At 50.1% G+C, this 17,585-nt stretch overlaps 1 protein-coding gene across 1 annotated transcript in view; it reads left to right on the top strand.

Moving 5' to 3' along the window:
* Positions 1–16,516, top strand: part of RGSL1 (regulator of G protein signaling like 1) — a 20,245-nt gene extending 3,729 nt beyond the window's left edge. The window contains exons 6-22 of the mRNA XM_026084657.1: positions 223–384; positions 586–1,583; positions 2,217–2,279; positions 4,443–4,686; positions 5,365–5,472; positions 5,909–6,017; positions 6,955–7,148; positions 7,604–7,721; positions 8,244–8,340; positions 8,863–8,992; positions 10,239–10,419; positions 11,168–11,306; positions 11,909–12,033; positions 12,204–12,316; positions 15,445–15,564; positions 15,687–15,753; positions 16,498–16,516. Coding sequence (XP_025940442.1) covers positions 223–384; positions 586–1,583; positions 2,217–2,279; positions 4,443–4,686; positions 5,365–5,472; positions 5,909–6,017; positions 6,955–7,148; positions 7,604–7,721; positions 8,244–8,340; positions 8,863–8,992; positions 10,239–10,419; positions 11,168–11,306; positions 11,909–12,033; positions 12,204–12,316; positions 15,445–15,564; positions 15,687–15,753; positions 16,498–16,516 — 2,987 coding nt within the window. The remainder of the gene's footprint in view (positions 1–222; positions 385–585; positions 1,584–2,216; positions 2,280–4,442; positions 4,687–5,364; positions 5,473–5,908; positions 6,018–6,954; positions 7,149–7,603; positions 7,722–8,243; positions 8,341–8,862; positions 8,993–10,238; positions 10,420–11,167; positions 11,307–11,908; positions 12,034–12,203; positions 12,317–15,444; positions 15,565–15,686; positions 15,754–16,497) is intronic.
* Positions 16,517–17,585: the final 1,069 nt, after the last annotated feature.

The raw sequence follows: 17,585 nt of genomic DNA on the forward strand, positions 1-17,585 counted from the left end.
ATAAGCACTGGTGAGACACAAGAAACTATCATCTTAGACACCGCTCTGGAAGGCAAACCAACAGCAGAGCTGCAGCTTGGGTACTGCAAGCCAGGGAGAGGCGTAGCCCTGGCTCCTCTCTGTACTGCTCCCTCAGCTTTAAAACAAGGGATACTTTGCTCATCAGCAAGGCTTTCAGGGACTCCCTCCAGCCCCCTCCCTCTGTCTCTGTCTGATCCACAGGGGAAGAACTAACCAAGTTCTGGCTCACAACTGAAAGGCTCCTGGGGCTCGACAAGTCAGATGCCACACAGAGAAAGCTCTACTTGTCCTTGCTCCACGCGCTGAAGGCCACCCACCTGCGGGAAGGCTCCAGAGTTGTCGCTCTCTGCAGGACACCCGTTGGTAAGAAGCATCAGAGCCGGTGATGAGCAGTGCCCTTTCAGCGGGTCTGACCTTTTTCTGGCTGCTCCCAGCCTTCCTACAGCTCCCTTGCAGAGATGGGATACCATCACCAATACTGCTTGGCTGGGGAGCTCCACTGGCACAAACAGGTCTGGATGGGGCTGCCCCCAGCCTAATCCTCTGTGTCCATTTCAGAGCCAGTGCAGAAAACCACAGAGTGGCGCATGCAGCCCATTGGCACCAGGAGGGAGACCCTAAGCAAGATGCAGGCACTGGCCCTGCTTAAGATTCAGAATTACTGGCTCCCTAACTTTTTCATTCACTGCAAGCTGAGCATGGAGAAAGAGGAATCGTGCTGGCCTCTTCTGCAGGAATATCAGGAACGATTACAGGCCGACTCACAGGAGTCCACAGGCTCTTTCAGTCGTCTCTTTACAATGCATATTAAAAAGAGCCAGGCTTTGTCAGGGCCCTACTGCAGCAAGAAGGCCAAAGAGGAGATCTGGACTCTCATCAAAGAGGGAAGAGGTACCCAAGAAATGAAGATGCTCAGGAGTTTTGGGGGGCAATCACAAAAAAAGCCGGGGCCAGCCAGGACCATGTGTAGTTCAGACACAGAGAAATCATATCTGGATGAGGATACTTTGGAGCTGATTTCTCAGCAGTCAGAGCATCCTGCAAACACTGCCTTTGGAGACAAAAGAGGAGAGACCTCTCCCAAAAGCTGTTGCCCTGACATAGAGCACTTCCTTCAACCGGAAGAGCTCTGTGAAGAGCAATTGCTCTCTGACATGCTTTTCTCTACACCGGTTGTCCAGCCGCCATCCCTGCTAGCCCTGAAAAGGCCAGTCAAGTCCTCTTCCTCCTTAAGCTTCCTTGCTTGGGCCCTGAGTGCTGAGGGCTGTGCAGGACAGCCCTTCAGGGAGTTCTTGAAGCGCAGGAGGCGACCCGTGGAGACTTGTCTCCTGGACCTGTGGCATGACCTTGAGGATTTTCTGTGCGTGGTGCTGGGCTGCAGCGGTGAAGGCAGTTTCTTGCTGCGTCATTTGATAGGGGTGAGGATATGCAAGACTTACCTGGAAAAAGGCTCTGTTCAGCATCTTCCCCTGGAGATGAGGACTCTCAGGAACTTGCAGGACCACCTGCCTTCTGGAGAAGGCATTCCCTGGATATTCAAAGCCCAGGAGGAGATTTGCAAGGTACGGAGTGGCACTGGTGGTGTTCAGGCTGAGCTGTACTACTGGTGTTCACCTCCCTGGGCTGGTGGGAGGACTTCGGGGCTTTTTAAGAAGATAGGTGCTCAAGTTCAGAAATGGGGCACAGAAAGGAAAATGGAGAATAAAAATCAGGAAGGTAAAAGCTTTTAGTCAAAAGTCACCTTCTGCTTAGAACCAGTAACCAAGGCTTGACAGGTCAGCGGAGAGGAGCATCCCCAGTGGTTTGCTAGGCTGTGGACCGGAGAAGAAGCAGTCATTTAGCAGCCAGTGACCTCAGTCATTAGACACACAAGCCAAGGGCCTGGGGATCATGGTACAGCAGCAGTGCTTTTCCATCCGAGTCACCGGTTCCAGCACAACGTGATTAAAAAGCATTTACAACCCAGGCGTTGCTGGGCAGCCCCAAAACAGAGGGTATGGTGGGATGGGGAGCCAGGGAGGCAGCAGCGGTGAGCCCCGCTCTGTTCTGCCCTTGCGGCGCCCGGTGGCAGAAGGGGAGCAGGGCTGCGGGAGCCCACTCCCAGCCCCACGCTCCCTCGCTGCGTGCCCCTCGCCGGCCGGCTCACAAGCACGTGCTACTGATAGCCCACCTTGCCTCCTCCTCCTCCTCCTCAGGTGCTCGAGGTCTTCTATGATGAATTTCTGGCTGAAGATGACRAGACGTTCCTTCAGTTTGTGGTAAAGGGGACATGGTGGAGGCAGGGGGGGTCCTTGCGGGGCGTGCAGGAACCAGTGGGGTCTCAAAAGGAGACAAGAGGGATGGGAGGGAAAGGCCTGCCGCTGCAGTGGTCCTGCACCCCATGGTGTCCGTGCTGCCATGCTGCTGCTGCCTGGGCATGGGAGCAAGGCAGAATCTGCCTTTTCCAGCTCCCCAGAGCAACGTTCCTTGGCTCCTCCACCACAACTTCCCATAACTCAGCAGCTGCAGTCCCGTGTCACAGGCACGTAACTGTTTCACAGGCAAAACACTTCTGGGAAGAAACTCTGCCCCTTTTTTCCTTGCCTACAGTAAATACTGCTGTAAGTCTGACTCATGGGCAGACACACATGCATACGGCCCTGTCCCAGAAGCGGTGCCTGGTCAACATGCTGGGGAAAGAGGGCATGCAGCATTTTGGCCTATGATTCAATCGCACTCAAGTTTTCCACATATTTTTTCCACTGTGTAAAGGAGTGGTTTAAGAAAGCAGAGTCACATAAGCACTCATCTTCCAAACTATTTCGCTTCCTGGCACTAGAAATTCCACTACGGTTTCATATTTCTCAGCACCCTGAATGCGAGCCTTACACCATGAAACCTCCTCACAGACAGAAACCCCAGAGCATCCCACCTACTCAGGGTCCCTGCAGAACCTGCACAGGCAGCTTTGCTCACTGCAGCCAGTGTCTGCACATCAGCCAGCAGGGTTAGTCAGGGTTAATGCCCAAAGACCTGGCTTGCGGAGAGATCTAGGCATCTCAGTCAGGGAGAACTAAGTGCTTACAGAAATGCCACTTAGCATCTGTCAGCTCCTGACCCTGCTTCATTAAATTCTCTTGGTTGTAAGTTAATTAGCTGCCCAGGTTTTTAAGCATCCTTTAGCGAGGAAATTACTTTTCAGAGCACAGACCAGGTCTGGGAGTGCAATTAGCACTTCAGCAGGTGCCGAGGCCATGCTACCTGCAGGGCACCATGCCCTAGGCCAAACTCATTGTGGGTTTCGCTGCTCTGATGGCAGTGGAATTGCTCAGGGGCTTAGCAGGGTTATTTTTGGTGCTCGCTCTCAGCAGCATGTAACTCAATCAGAAAAGGGCTGCTCTTACCCCGCTGCTTGGTGAGTCATGCCAAGTGCTCGCCAGTGGTGAAGGGCCAAAACCTGCAGGAGGGTCTCAGCAGCACAGTCTGGCTGCGGCAGGGAGGGAGAGGGGCACCCCCAGGGCCAGAGCCCATCGCAGGGAAAGCAGYCAACCCAAAGGGCACGTGAGGTTACCTGCCTGCTGCTGACACCTTCTCAGTTGTTTTCGGCCCTCTTGGCTGGCTGTTGGCCTCTTCAGGAAAGCTGTAGCCTTTTTCTGTCTGATCTACCTGGGGAACCTGCTGCACACCCTTSTATGTTCCAGCCGCAGGTAGACTTGAGCCAGCTTTGAACAGCTGCATAATCAGGTTTAAGGCCTGTGCTGAGCTTTGTACTCACATAGATTTCTTCCAGGCGGCTTAAAGACAGAGTGAAGATGCAACTTGGGTAGATTTGTATTCCACTGCCTAATAAAATGTAATTAGGGCTGTTTCAGAGTATATCCTAGTCATCAGCTGTTTTCTTGGAGGAATTTTTTTCTGCCTGACAGAGTAAGGTACACTAGGTGAGCTCCTTCAACTGTGAAAATCCTGTGGCCAGGAATGCTGTGGATGGTGGTGTCTGAGTTGCAGTGAACCACAGACTCTATACATGACCTTGGGCAACCACACGGTCTGCAGTGAAATTCTCTATGTATAAAATGAGATAACACTTCTCACCCCCCCACACACCTGTTTTCTGGAAGAAGTAGATGGGTTATTTAGACTATACAGTGCCTAAGTCTCCTTATACAGCAGTTTACAATATGGATTTCCATGCACTACTGGCATAAGAAAATAATAAACTGAGCATTGGCATCCAGAGCATCCAGACAGAGCATCAGCTACCATCTGAACTCTGCCTGCCCCTCTTAACACTATATAGCCTTGAAAATGTTCAGGCTTGATTTTTTTCTATAACATACAGGACACCCAAAATCCAGCTAGGCTATCAACTGCAACGCTGAAGCAGTTCCTCAGATGGCGTGTGGGCTCTGTGTAATCACCCTCTGCTCTTCTTGCTGTAGTCTCCACAGAGCAGTTTCCTGATGCTCGAGATGCAAGGACGCACTGTTGGGAAAGATGAACATTTTCTCCTAATCAAGCGGATAAATGAATCCTTGAAGTTGAGCCAAGCCCTGTATGGCATGAGGGACCTGGAAAATCTCTCCTCTGAGCACTGGCAATTAATTGCCACTCAGGACCTTCGGAAAGGGGGCTCAATCCAGGTGGAGCTGGAACCTCCGGTGTGCAGAGTCGGTAAGAGCAGTATCTGAATGTCTTCCGGGACTGAGATTGACTCAGACGGACAAAGCGTAGTTCATGCCTCCATATTGACCAGTGCCACTAACAGAAAAGTTCTGGCACATGGCTGTTCTGTTGGCGGTATATGGAGAACATGGAGCAGGTTGGGACAGGGTATCTGGGAGCCATGAGCTGTAATCCAAGCTTTGGCAATGACCTGTGGACCAAGTTCCCTCTTGTCAGCACCAGAAGCAGCACATGGCACATCCCTGCACCAGCCTCGGTCACCAGGTCAAATGGAGGCTACAGCAGAGAGAAAATGAAACTCAAAGCCAGAAACATCCACTGTCACCACACTTCCACACCCTGACCTGCTCCTGGGGCCCCTGGGTCTGACCACACTGCTGTAAAACTTCAGCTTTGTCTTCCCCCATCATCTTTGGAGAACGACACCAACTTTCTGGGTACCTGCCAGTGCACTGAGAGTGACAGCAGCCACATGTTGCAACTCTTGGGTAATTTGTAGGGTCTTGGTCATATCTGAGAAACGCAGTGTCATTAGTAAATGATGGGAACAGGACAGAGAAGGAAAAAAGGGTGAGTAGTGATTACAATACAGCACTCTGAGTAAGTGCTGATGGGCTGTCTTAGCCAGGAGGAATAAACATTGGATCCATCCCTTCTTCTCTCCTTTATCTTATACAGATTTCCAGAAGATGACGTTTGATGAACTGGCTGTTAAGAATCCCTTGCTGGCTATGGATCTGCTAAGCGAGAATTACAAGCTTTTCTGTCTCAAATTTCCATCACTTGGTGAGTCGAGTCTGGGCGAGCTAGAACCAGGGCAGGCTCACAATTGGCACACCCTTGAAGGTGCCCCAGCGTACCCTAAGGAGACAGGGACAAGCAGGGATCTTCCCCACTTGCATCCCATCATCTGGGAGAACGTCTCCAGAAGGAAAGAGGTCTAGCCACCCTTGAAAGGCATGTCCTTCAGGATGTAAATCCAGCCAGAGAGGGTGGGAATGGTAGGGCTTCTCTGAAGCAGACACTGAGGAAATCGAACCATGCAGAGGTGGAGAATTCCCACAGCATCCAGCGTATCCTGAGCTGGCTTCACCATGCAGACATCAGCACGGTGGTTCTGGAGGCAGCCTGGGCTTCTTTTCGGTTCTCTGTCCTGATGACAGTTGTGAGCAGGCTCTAGCAGTGATCTGAGGAAAGGGCCAAATCTGTTCTGTCTCAACAGCCTTTGACCTCAACCATGAAAAGAAGAGGACCTTTCCTGTGAGCAGAACCAAAATAAACATGCTGAAGTCCACTGTTGTCATATTAGAGAAGCCAGCTGCAAGACCCAGGTCTGGCATTTTACAACACAGGGCTTTGCTATTTTCTGACATTTCCACTCTCTCAGGGAGATTTTTCTCAGTACTTTCCTGTAGTGTCACTGCTCCCTGCTTCAGAATTGGGCTCTCTCAGATGTAGATATGGGTGACCTGTGGGTCTAAACTGTAGGGCTACTGGGGAAGAGGGGAAAGGAGAAAATGTTTTAACACACCCCACACCCTATAGGACAGATTTACTGCCCACATCTTGTGCATGTCTTATGAACTTGATCCTAGATCACTCTCTGACGTGCCACTTATACTACAGCCAGGCAACTCCCAAACTCCAAAGTGTTTGAAGATTACCCATGACTGAACTTAAATCCCTGTCCTTGCTGACTGTGAAGATGTCCCATAAAGCCCTCTACCATCCAGTAGTAAATTCCTGCTCATTCTCAGCAAGTATGACAGGGAAGCACTACGTCCTCCTCTTCCCACCGGTCCTTCCTCATGGTATCCCATCCTTACCTTCCTCCTCCCTGTGGTCTCTGTATAGCTGCCCTGGTCCATTTGCAGGTTCTGAGGTCTCCAGCGCAGAGCTGAAGTCCTGTCTCCTCCTTAGTTCTCTGGTTAAAGACTCCTGTTCTGACCGAGATCAGCTCCTCTGCACACATAGCAGCAAAGCTGTTGGTTGGGTGCACCTACCATAAAAAAAAAAGCAGCTTGTTAGGAGAATCCCACCCTGGATTCCCAATGGCTCAGTGGATGGGCAAGGCAGACGAGAGGCTATGCTCTGCCAGTACCTTTGCTAGTCCATCTGCTTCACAGATTATGTACCGCACTGGTCCACAAGTTTCTATCTCTTCTTCAGGAGTCTCTCTCATTGGAGAAGCAGGCCTACAGGTCCTGGCTATTTTCCATGGCACTGGCAGCACAGAGAGCATCTCTCCTGGTGTATCCTCCTCTGCAGGCACTTCATGGAAGTATTGCGCAATCCTGACCATTTGGAGTTCTTCAAGCACTTCCTCAAGGAGCACAACACAGATGGGCCACTGAGCTTCTGGCTGGCTGTGGAAAAGCAGGCTGTAGAGACCAACCCCAAGAGGCAACGCATCCTCATTAACAACATTGTCAGAACCTACTTCCATGCCAAAATCCCAGCAGGTATGCACCCTCCCACCCTGTGCTTTACTCGAGTCATGGTGGGGGCCTTTTTTCCCTGAACTGGATGCAGGCACCTGCCAATTCTCCCTTCCCTGTCCAGTGGGGTACGTGTTTGCTCAGACCTTCCACTCCACTTATATTTCTAGGAAGCCAATCTACTTCTTTGACAGCATCTTCCAAGAGCTGCAACCTGTAATTCCTGCAGTGGCAGAAATAGCTCTTCCCTGCCTTGTCTCCTTTAGATGCTCTTTTAGATGCTTCACTCCTGAAGTGTGCAATTAGCGTGGTATAAAAAGGAAAAAGGATGAGACAACCAAGTTCAGCAAACAGCAGATAGAGCAGGGAGAGACAGAGCAGGGTACCACTTGCAGATGTAAGGACAGGAAGAGTGTTTTCCTGGTGGTTCAGGAGCGGTTGGCAGCAGCGGGCAGGCAGTGACTGCACATCTCTTTCAGAGGAGCTGCTGGACTGCTGTGCTTCTATCATCAGAGAAATAAGTGAGGCCAAAGTAGTCAGCCCTGCCATGCTGATCACAGCACAGACCTTTGTCCAGAAAGCAATGGAAGAACGATGGTGAGCACCTGGTTCAGGCTGCGCAAGGCTGGTTCCCAAATTGGGGGATTCTTCCTATGGGACCCCTTAAGTGACAGGCAGTGACTGTTACATATTTCCATATTAAGTGTCAGCCAGTGTGTCCAAATCCAAGCCAGGCCCTCACACTAATATAGCTGTTATTGAAGCTGGTGATGGATTTACCTGTGCAAGGACAGCAGGTTTTTGTCCCATAAGGACCAAATCGTTGCTGTGCTTCAGGATCCTGTGTTGGAGGAGGGGACATGCTACAGATAAGCAGGGTGAACACTCCCAAACCTGCTGCCTGCAACAGCAGAGACCAAGGGAAGGGATCCAGTCCCAAGTTTCTTCCTGCAGCCTCTTCCATGAACAAAAGTCCTGTGGGACCTCAAGCCACATAAGCCTGGAGATCCCCGTCAGGTGCTCCCCACCATAGCTGCCCTTCTACCAACCTCCCAAGCCATCGTCCTGCTGGTGTGTCTGGCTGCCATTCATGTTCTCTCTCTGATCCCCATCTGGCAGGTTTATGGATTACCAGGACCTGTTCCCCCCGGACAATATCTGTAAGCCTCACCTTCCTTTGCAGCATGGGATGGGAAACTTCAAGAGGGACGATCTGGTAAGGAAAGACTCTCTCCTGGAAGGCTAGGGCTGTTGTGCAGGCAAGAAAGAGAGAAGATGTTGCTGAACAAGTGGCAGTCACTTAAGGGGTGGGGGGTATCAAACTTGCAAGGCACCCGGAGGGTTGCAAAAAGGCAGACGCTAGCTAAACCTTTAATCTTGGGAGCTCTGGTGTGGAACTGGAGTCCTGCTCCAGACAGAAGTGACTAGATTTAGTCAGGACTTGCCAATTGATTCACAATAACTCCTGTGAAACTCAGAGTCCTGAAGTCCTGAGGGAAACCCAGAAATACTGAAATGCAAAGCTGATGGCTGGGTCACAAACTGCACTTCCAGGACTGAGCTCTGGTGCTTGAGTTCACGGTGGCAGGTCTGAGCAGGAAGGGCTCTGCCCCAGCCCCACTCTCCCTGGGAACAAGCTGCATCGCTACTGCCACGAGATCGCGCTYCGGTCCTCCACTGCCTGGGTTCCCACGGGGCTCTGGCGTGGGCTGATGCAGGCTGTGCCGTGTCTCCGCAGAGGAGGGCCTGGGAAGCCATTCGCGGCTGCGTCAAGAGCATCTGCAAGTTCCGGAGAGAAATGAACAACGAAAGAGCCCGTGCGGAGTTTGAGGACTTTCTCCGGAAGGAAGTAGGAAATCGAAAGGAAAGTATGTCTAGACTCCTGCCACCCCCCTCTGCTCCCTCCCCAAGACAGCCCTGGGTTTAGGAAAGGTAAACAGAGGAAGCTCATGGCTCATCTCTCATCCCCATGTCCTCTGTTGGCGGCATATAAAGAGCCAGAAAAGCAGGTGTCTCGGGATGACTGATATTGCTGTGCAGGAATCTGCTCCGAGTGAGCAGAGGATGGAAAAGAGGATGGAGAAAAGGTACAAAATGGGGTTGTCCCTCCTAGGTGAGTAGTTCTGCAGGTAGGCGTTTAGGCTGACCCTTGACACCTAACCCCAGTGCTCTTAGGCATCCAATGCTAGCTTAGAAAGTGGCCATCCTCTTCCAGGCACTCCAGGGACACTGACACTTGGGTGCTGGAGTCAGGAGATGAGGCCCAGAACTTCTCACAAAACACACATACATGTTCATGCAACAGCTGGCTTTCTGATGCTAGGGCCACACCTGCTGCCCCTCATTTCTCTAAGTCCATGCAATGATGCTGTTGCACAGCTCTCACACATAATGCAAATGCAGCAGTTTGCATCCCTTTCCCAAGAACTGGGAGGCACTAAGTGAAGCTACAGTGAGACAGGCTTGAAATAAACAAAAGGAGATGTTTTTTCATGCAACAGGTAGCTGGCCTATGAACGATTTGCCAAAGGATACAGATCCTGAAATTTTATGCAGGTTTAAGAGAAGACTGGAAAAGCTGGTAGAAAATAAATTCACTAAAGCTGCTAAATAAACAGAAACCCCAGCTAGCTCAAGAAGCCCCTGGGTATGAATATTTGGAACCTGGAGAGTATTGTATATGGGGGAAGTAACAGCTGTTTTCCCTTTCCATTTTCCTAGTTATCTGCTTGTGGCCTCTGTTGGAGGCAGGATATAGCATATCCAATATGTTAGGCAGACAAACAGACTTTATCTAACCTACTGTGATCATCCTCCATGAAAACAATGAACATAAGCACTTCAGGGGTATAAACAGGAGGATGGAGGGAGGAGATTACAAAGCTAGGGGGAGGGCTGGACACTGAATGGGTCTGAATTCCCTGGAGAGTCCTACACGCTGCAGGAAGTCTGTAGTCTACCTAGGTAGAAACAGCCTCAGCAAATTATTTGCATATAGGAAAAGCAAGCACAGGTGAGGTGAGAAAAATCAGGATTCCTCAGGATCAAATGCCCAGTTGGCCTCAAACCCAGTGCTGGAAGAAGCAAGATACAACAGTTCTTCTCCCCTCTCAGACTTGCCCATCAACTCAACACAGAGCAGCAGCGCCACGGGCACTTCCCACTCACATATGACCTCTGCCAGCATTCCACAGGACAAGGAGATGGTACTAGTGAAACGTCGTCTCTTTAAGAACCGGCTCATTACTGTCAACTTCCTCGTCAATGATCTCCACTTTTATCTGGAGATTGACAAGTAAGTCCTCCTTTCCACCAGGTTCTCAGGTACCACCAAGTCTCCTTTGGCTCAGGACCCAAACCCATCCTTCAGGTAGTGCCTGTCCCATGGCAGGGGATAAAGCCCGAATCAGTGATTCATTAGCACGCACTAAGGTCTGCACTGCCACACCTAAACTCCTATCAGCACCTCTATGCAAGGTTTGTATCTGAACATCACCCTGCAGCATAAGACACAACCAAAGTTTCACCCCCATAGGTGTCTATATCTAGCCTGCCCATGTTCACCTGCCCTAGAGCCCCGAAGAGGCCTCCATTTCAGCCAGAAAGAGTTTCTGTTTGTGTACCTTAAAAGCATCTCTGATATAACAGTCCCAAGCAATCTAATGTTTTACCTAAGCCTTTCTTGACATGCCGATTGTGGCATTTCTCCATTGACCTCTTCTGGTCCTGTGGCAAACCTATAAAAGCAAGCTGTGGCCAATGCACAATAGCTTAGCAGTTATTACACTCACCCATGTGCATGAGACCAGGTTTCAATTCCCTTCTCTTCCTGAAGATGAAGAAATATTACATCCCCTAAGCAAATGCTGTGACTAGGAGGGCATTAGAAGAGGGAAGTGGCTTTTCATCCCTCCTGTTGAACTGTTCCACACTTTGTGGATTGCTTTTTCTGGCCCAGTAAACACTGAACTAAGCAAGAGCATGACTCTAGCCTAGCAGTGAGAGCACTTTTCTCAGAGCAGGACACAAACACGTCTTCACAGGTTTTCCAAGCTGGCTGATTCAGCTAAAGCTCTAGTGGACTGCAGCAAGCACCAAGACCAGGAAGTTGCCTTTCTCAAAAACAAAGTCGCCATCATCAGCGATCTCTTCCTCGACTCTGATATTCCCCCCAAACTGCGGGTAAGAAGCTGGGACCCACCCAGGAAGCCTGGAGGCTGCTCTCTGTTCATTGCTCAAGAGCATTGCAGAGCAGCTGCCAGCAGATGGGGGGAAAGAGGAACCRGACAGAGGTTTGAATCTGCTCTAGCCAAGCATGCTCTGAAATTTCAGGACATGCTCTAAGGGCTAGGGACTTCTGCTTGGGCTCTGTGGGAAGGGGACTCATCCATCTCGAGACCCACGCTGACACTTGACCCAGACCCATTCAGAACAAGTGTGGGCATGGAGACACCTCCCTTCCAGCCAGGGCTGAGGCACCAGGACAAGCATTGCACTCTGATTCATTCCTTTCAGTCCACAGATGTCAATGTCACTGTGATCCCCTCCCCACCGCACTGCAGCCACCTCTTACCCCACAGCATAGCCATGGCTCTGCCAAAGTTCCCTTTGGAAAGCACAGCACGGTAAGATCAGCCCTTGTATTCAGGACAATCAGCCAGGACGTAACTGGTTTCTTCTTGGACGCTCCTGAAATGTAATGCAGTCAGGAAGAACATCATACCTCTGGGGTCCCAAGAGTGCCACAAACTGCTTTGGTTAAGTGAGTTCTCTTCTGTGGCCAGGTGAACATTTCTGAAGCACAGAAAGATTTAATCTGGAGTTTATTTTCCAAGAAGATACTGGACCGCAGCCTCTACTACGGGGCCACAATTGTTATCTTCCCCATCCTGATGCACTTCTGGAAAAGGTACCTATCCCACTTCCTAGAATTGGTAGAGGTTGTGTGGATGCCAGCCTCTTTATCCAGCAACATATTATGACACAATGTAGATGCAGATGAGACACACTCGTGAGGAGCTCAGCTGTAGATATCTGCTTGGAGGTTTGCTGTCTTTGACTTTAGTATTTCTTGTGCAGGTTCTGCATCAGGAAGGCAATGAAGGGCTTCCGGGTCCCCCGGAAAAAAAGGACAACAATCTCTTTGCCCATTAAAAAAACCTCCTCCAAATCACCTGTCATCTACAGTACAGGTAAGCTGAGTGCCTGTTCCCCCTGCACCACATTTGTCCTCTCAGTCCTGTCCTTCCAAAGCAGAGGTTTCCAGACCTAATGTTCTGGTGTTTCACAAAGGTTCATGGAATCCAAAGTCCACAAAGACTTCAGCTGTGGATCCCCCTATAAGAGCTAAACTCCTTCCAGTGCTGGAAACAGCCTTATTGCTGCTATTCATTTGTGCTTGGTGCTTCTTTCATGACATACAAGCTGCTTGTAGGACATAGACCTGATGGTCCAACTGTTGCTCTAGTACCCCTACCTAGGGACTGTTTCCAGAAAATGGGGGGGGGGCGGGGAGTAATTCTCAGAGAAGAACCAAAAAAGCCTGACCGAGTCTTGCCACTGAGTTGAAATATACTTGAGCCTCTCTTCCCCAGTTTGGTCCCACACGAATTTTCACCGAAATACTCTCAACCCTCACATCCCCCAACACGTCTGACCAGCCAGCTGACCAAGCAATAACGACATTATGGCCATGCCAGCACTGCGCAGTGTGCTCTGCCACTTCACACAGCTTTGAGGCTGTACGTGGTGCAGGCCTGTTGGAGAATGGAGCATCCTTGGAACCATTCCCACCTGTCAAATTCAGTCAAAGTTGCCCAATGGGTTTAGAAATTTTTTTGGAGAATAGGGAAGTGGGTGCAGAGAATTCATGAGAAAAGAACAATTGCATAACTCTTGTTTACTTCAAAAAACAAGTTAAAAATACTCACTGCTCTAAAACAGAAATTTAATCAACCAATCTTTTGGACTGCAAATCAGATGGGAGCAGGAAAAAGAGAAGAGGCTGCCCAGAATCAAGCAGCCATACGCCAGACTTAGCAGCATTACATTGGGGATGCTTTGAACAGCTAGAATGGAGACAAGGTTTCTTAAGGATTTGAGGGGATGCTCACTAGATAGTAGACTGGCAGGTCCTACATGGACTGGCTAGAGTAGAGGCTAATACCTGAGGAAAAAGAGAATTTTTGCCTCCTCATCCAGTTATTTACTTTCAACATACTAAAGAATGCTAAACTGTGAAAAACACAAAGAAAGTAGTATTAAGTGCTGTCATTCTACCTAATAACTTGGATTCTTAACTGAATATTCATCTGGAAAGCGTCTAATTGATTTTTCATTTTCCCTTTAATCAAAATAGGCACATAGTAATCTTGCTTCGATGGTAGAATGGTCAAATATCTTGTGTTCTGCTCCCTGTAATTTAGCACTATCAAGTTTTGGTCAAAACACTTGTAAATCTTAGATATGAACAGCCAGATGCTTGAGTCACTGCTCATCATCTGAGCTAGGGCAATGGATCCCAGTGGTTGTGTTTCCCTCCCTCATTGTAATTGCAAAGACAAGTCCATTAGCTTAAACCACTCTCACACCTTGAGTTTTCCCCTCGATAAAAGATGTTCAGCGTGAGTCTCCACTTTGTACAGCGGCTTGATATAGTTTCTGTGCTGAGGTACACAGCAAGACATATTGACCCAAGAAGTAAATGGCAGCTGAGGCAAAACACAAAACCGTATTATTCCTAAAACAAATCCCTTACTTTCCAACCAGACTAACAAATGATTACCCCTGCCTTCCCCACTGCACTTCTAGGGCCATCTAAATCATAGCTGCTTTAATGTAAAACCTCATTGCACCACTGACCTCCAGAAGAGACAGATCTCACCCATCAGACATGTATTCTTAGCAAGCAACAAGCCAGAACTGTCATCTTACACAGGAGCTATCCGTTGCGTTTTCTGGGGTAATAAACAAGCATTTGTCAAGGTCTTCAGGAAACCAATGGAGAGAGAGATTCAGTCCGTKCAAACCCTGACAACCATTCACACAGTGACAACGCTGCCCAAGCACCGCAGCCTGTGTTTAACTACACAAAGCCTCAGAGGGTAAATACCAATCTGCCTGCACTTAAATGTTGCTCTGGAGAGACAGCACAGGAAGATGTTGAGATGGGACTGTGATCCTTCTCACAGTGAATTTAATCCCRCAGTGAATGTCCCTGGAACAACCTCTTGTCCCCTAGCCACAATTCCTTGTGGCACCTGCTCCCTGACAGGGATAAATAACCAAAGCCAGAGGTGGATAAAAGTCCATCAGCCTCCATTGGTATGTCATGGAAAGAGACATGTAATCTCTCAGACCTATTATTTCTGCTGCCCTATCCTGTGTCACTCTCATATTCAGCCTAGCTAATTGAGAAGAACAGTTGCTGTCATGCCTTTGCATGGGAGAGCCAAGTTAGCTGCGGGATACAGCACAGACTGGCATCTGCTTTGTGTCACCTGCCAACCTGCAGGCCAGCTCCGATTGCAGAATCCCTGTTGTCTACCAGAAGCAAAGCCAATCAACATGCAATCCAAAAATAGCTGCTGCTTGTGACTGCACTGATGCATGTGCCACTCTTTGCTTGGAAGACATGTCTGAACCTTATCACACTTTTACAGATAACTTTATCTAAGAATCTTGCTTTTCTGACCTCTAAGGAGCTTGCTTTTCAGCTAGGTAAAATTGGTTATGTTGTCTTTATAAGGCACAAAAATTGCTAGGGAAAATATCTATTAATTCCAGAAAAGTCCTCTTATTGCCCGTGTCTTGCTTTTGTCTGTTGAGGCTTGAGGAGGTGATTTGTCTGTTGAGGGCTGGTCCTTTGCACAGAAGCTGGGCAGGGCACCGCTCTTCCTGCCTGGGAGAGCAGTACGCACACAGTTAATAGGATGCCACCCTTGAATTCATCTTCCAGCTGGTCACCAGGTGTCACTGTGGCACTGTTTGTGGCTTTATATCGCTGGCAGTGAGCAGAGGGGCTATTCCCTGCGGCGACTGGATGTGTTACCTGAACCCCACGTTTAATGTGCGTGGGCACAGTACTCCTCTCGGGAGGAGCCACCCCCACGGGCACAAAGCTGAGCAGGGCTGGGGGCACATCCGTGCATGGGGGGCAGCTGGGTACACGCGTGTCCCTGTCTCTCCAAATGCCATTTCATCTGAAGGGGAGAAGGCATCCCACTGCCCTCTGCCTCGTCCGGGGGAGCTGAAGGGGCCCTCGCTGCAGCCAGCGGAGCGAGGGAGCAGGCTCTCCGGGGCTCACCCACTTACTGACCCTGCCGCTTCCTCTTCTCCTCACGAGGCGAGTGCCCGATCATTCAGTTCACGCTGCTGAACGGGATCCAGGTCCTGCTGCCGCAGGCTCAGAAGAAAAAGGAGCTGTCCAAGAAGCAGAAGGGTGAGTAGCTGCAGAAACCAGCATTCCCCCTCTCCAGTCCCGCTCCAGGGAAGGGAGCTGGGCTTTCAGGGCTCTCTTCCGTCAGCCCGTGATRGGGAGTTTGCACCTTTTGTTTTTCTCAGCTTTAAATGAAAGTSTCCAGAAAGGGCCGTTGCCTGGCACGTCTGCTTTTCCTGTCCTGCAGCGCAGGTGGGTAACTGCTAGGGCAGCTCACACTGGCCACAAGCACCAGGAGGCAGGGGRGCAATGACTCTTCTCTAAAATCTAAAGGCAACTGCGTGGGTCTGTGCAGGATGCTGRCTGGCCCCCACAATCTCCAAGCAGAACCGAGGACGGAACCAGAGTAAAGACATCTCTGCCTTGCTGCCCTCCTTGAACTTGTACCATAGGTACCAGCAGATCCACAGTCAGTGGAGTGACTGACAGGAGGAAGCAAAGAGAGGAAAAAAATAAATCTGACCTTGCATCCTGACCTCTAAACTAGACCTGACATTCAGAGGTGCCAAAAACCCACCGCTTCTGTTCACATGAGCGATGGGTGGACTTTGATATACCAGAATAGTCAAAGGACTAAGGGCCTCAGTTCTTGCCTGCAACTAGGGAAACTTTAGCTGTAGCTCACATTGCRTCTGTTTACTCAGAGCCAGCCCAGAGGAAGGTGACTGCTAAAGAGACAGTGGTCTCTCAGGCACGGGAAAGCCCAAAGAGTCTAGAGGGAAACATATGGAAACAGACTGTGGACAGTGGGAGAAGGCAGTTGGGATGCACTGAAGCTCATTCCACATCTGAGGAATGACAGTGTCCACAGCAACACTATCATTGCATGGGTCCGAACAGTATTTTCTTAGATCTGTGGTTGTTCCAACACAACTGTGTAGGCTGGGCTGGGTGAGCAGTCCAGCTGTCTAACTCTCCTTTTCTTTATTCCTTTAGGCAGAAGACCTCAGCTTAGCTAAGAAGTTTATCTAACCCATCCTGGCCTTTCCTCTGTGCGCAGCGTCGGCCTTTGTGCACGTGGCAGCTCTTGCYGAGCACACAGGCGTGTTGCGGGCCACCACAGCCGGGCTGAGGGCAGGCATCCCTCAGGAGCGACGCGCCTTAGCAAGCCTCTGTTTCCACAGCACCATCCTTAGGGCCTTTGATTGAACCAGTTTGTAAAGAAAATAAGCAGCAGTTGGAAGTCAGGTGTACTTGTGTTGCCCAGCAGGTCAGGTCTGGCATAGGGGCTGCTGAGTCCCCCACCTCCAGGTGGGCAGGTCCTGCTCCCACCTCTCAGCAACCTCTCCCAGTAACGTGCACAAGAAATCCCCAGTTGCTGCACCTCTCCGTGCCCCAAAAACACACGCCGAGAGCATGTCGCTGTGTTGTTTGTCCCTGGGCCAGACCTTTGTACCCTCACTGCTCCCGTAGATAAAATCTCCGTACAGCACAGCTTGGCAAAGGTGATGTTTAAGTGTGCTTGAGCAGCTCCACTGCTGCCAGAGACCCCAGTGCAGATGCGGCTAAGGGAGCTCACGCCAGCCCTGGTTCCCCAGKCACCCATGCCCTGGCCAGGCCTTCATCAGCAGCGGTGGCAGCTGCAGCTTCTTCCCTCTTACAGGGGCAGAGGGAAGGACAGATGCCCTCACTTTACATTCCCCACTGAGCAGAGCAGGTATGGGCTCCAAGGAAGCTGGGGAGCCCAAACACGCTGTGCAATTTGCACTTAATCATCAATAGCACCTAAAAAAAAAAAGAGCAACTGTTTATTACAGCATCTTGTCTGCCCAGTAATGCAGAGTGCAGGCTGCTCGGATCTCCACAGCCACAGCACGACACGGCTCTACACATTTCTACCCAAGAAGATGCACCCTTGCCCACACATCTGTCTCCTTCCTCACTTTCAGCTGTAAAGGACTCCGTTGCCCATAGCCAGGACTCAGAGTAAATAAGTCACACTGGGTGTACACCATAACAACACGTTTGGGGTCTTTTCCCAACAAATTTGCAAGGTGCATTTTGCAAGACTAACAGGCAGATCG

The sequence above is a fragment of the Apteryx rowi genome, unplaced genomic scaffold (genome assembly GCF_003343035.1).
Source record: "Apteryx rowi isolate R43461 unplaced genomic scaffold, aptRow1 scaffold_65, whole genome shotgun sequence".
NCBI classification, from domain to species: domain Eukaryota; kingdom Metazoa; phylum Chordata; class Aves; order Apterygiformes; family Apterygidae; genus Apteryx; species Apteryx rowi.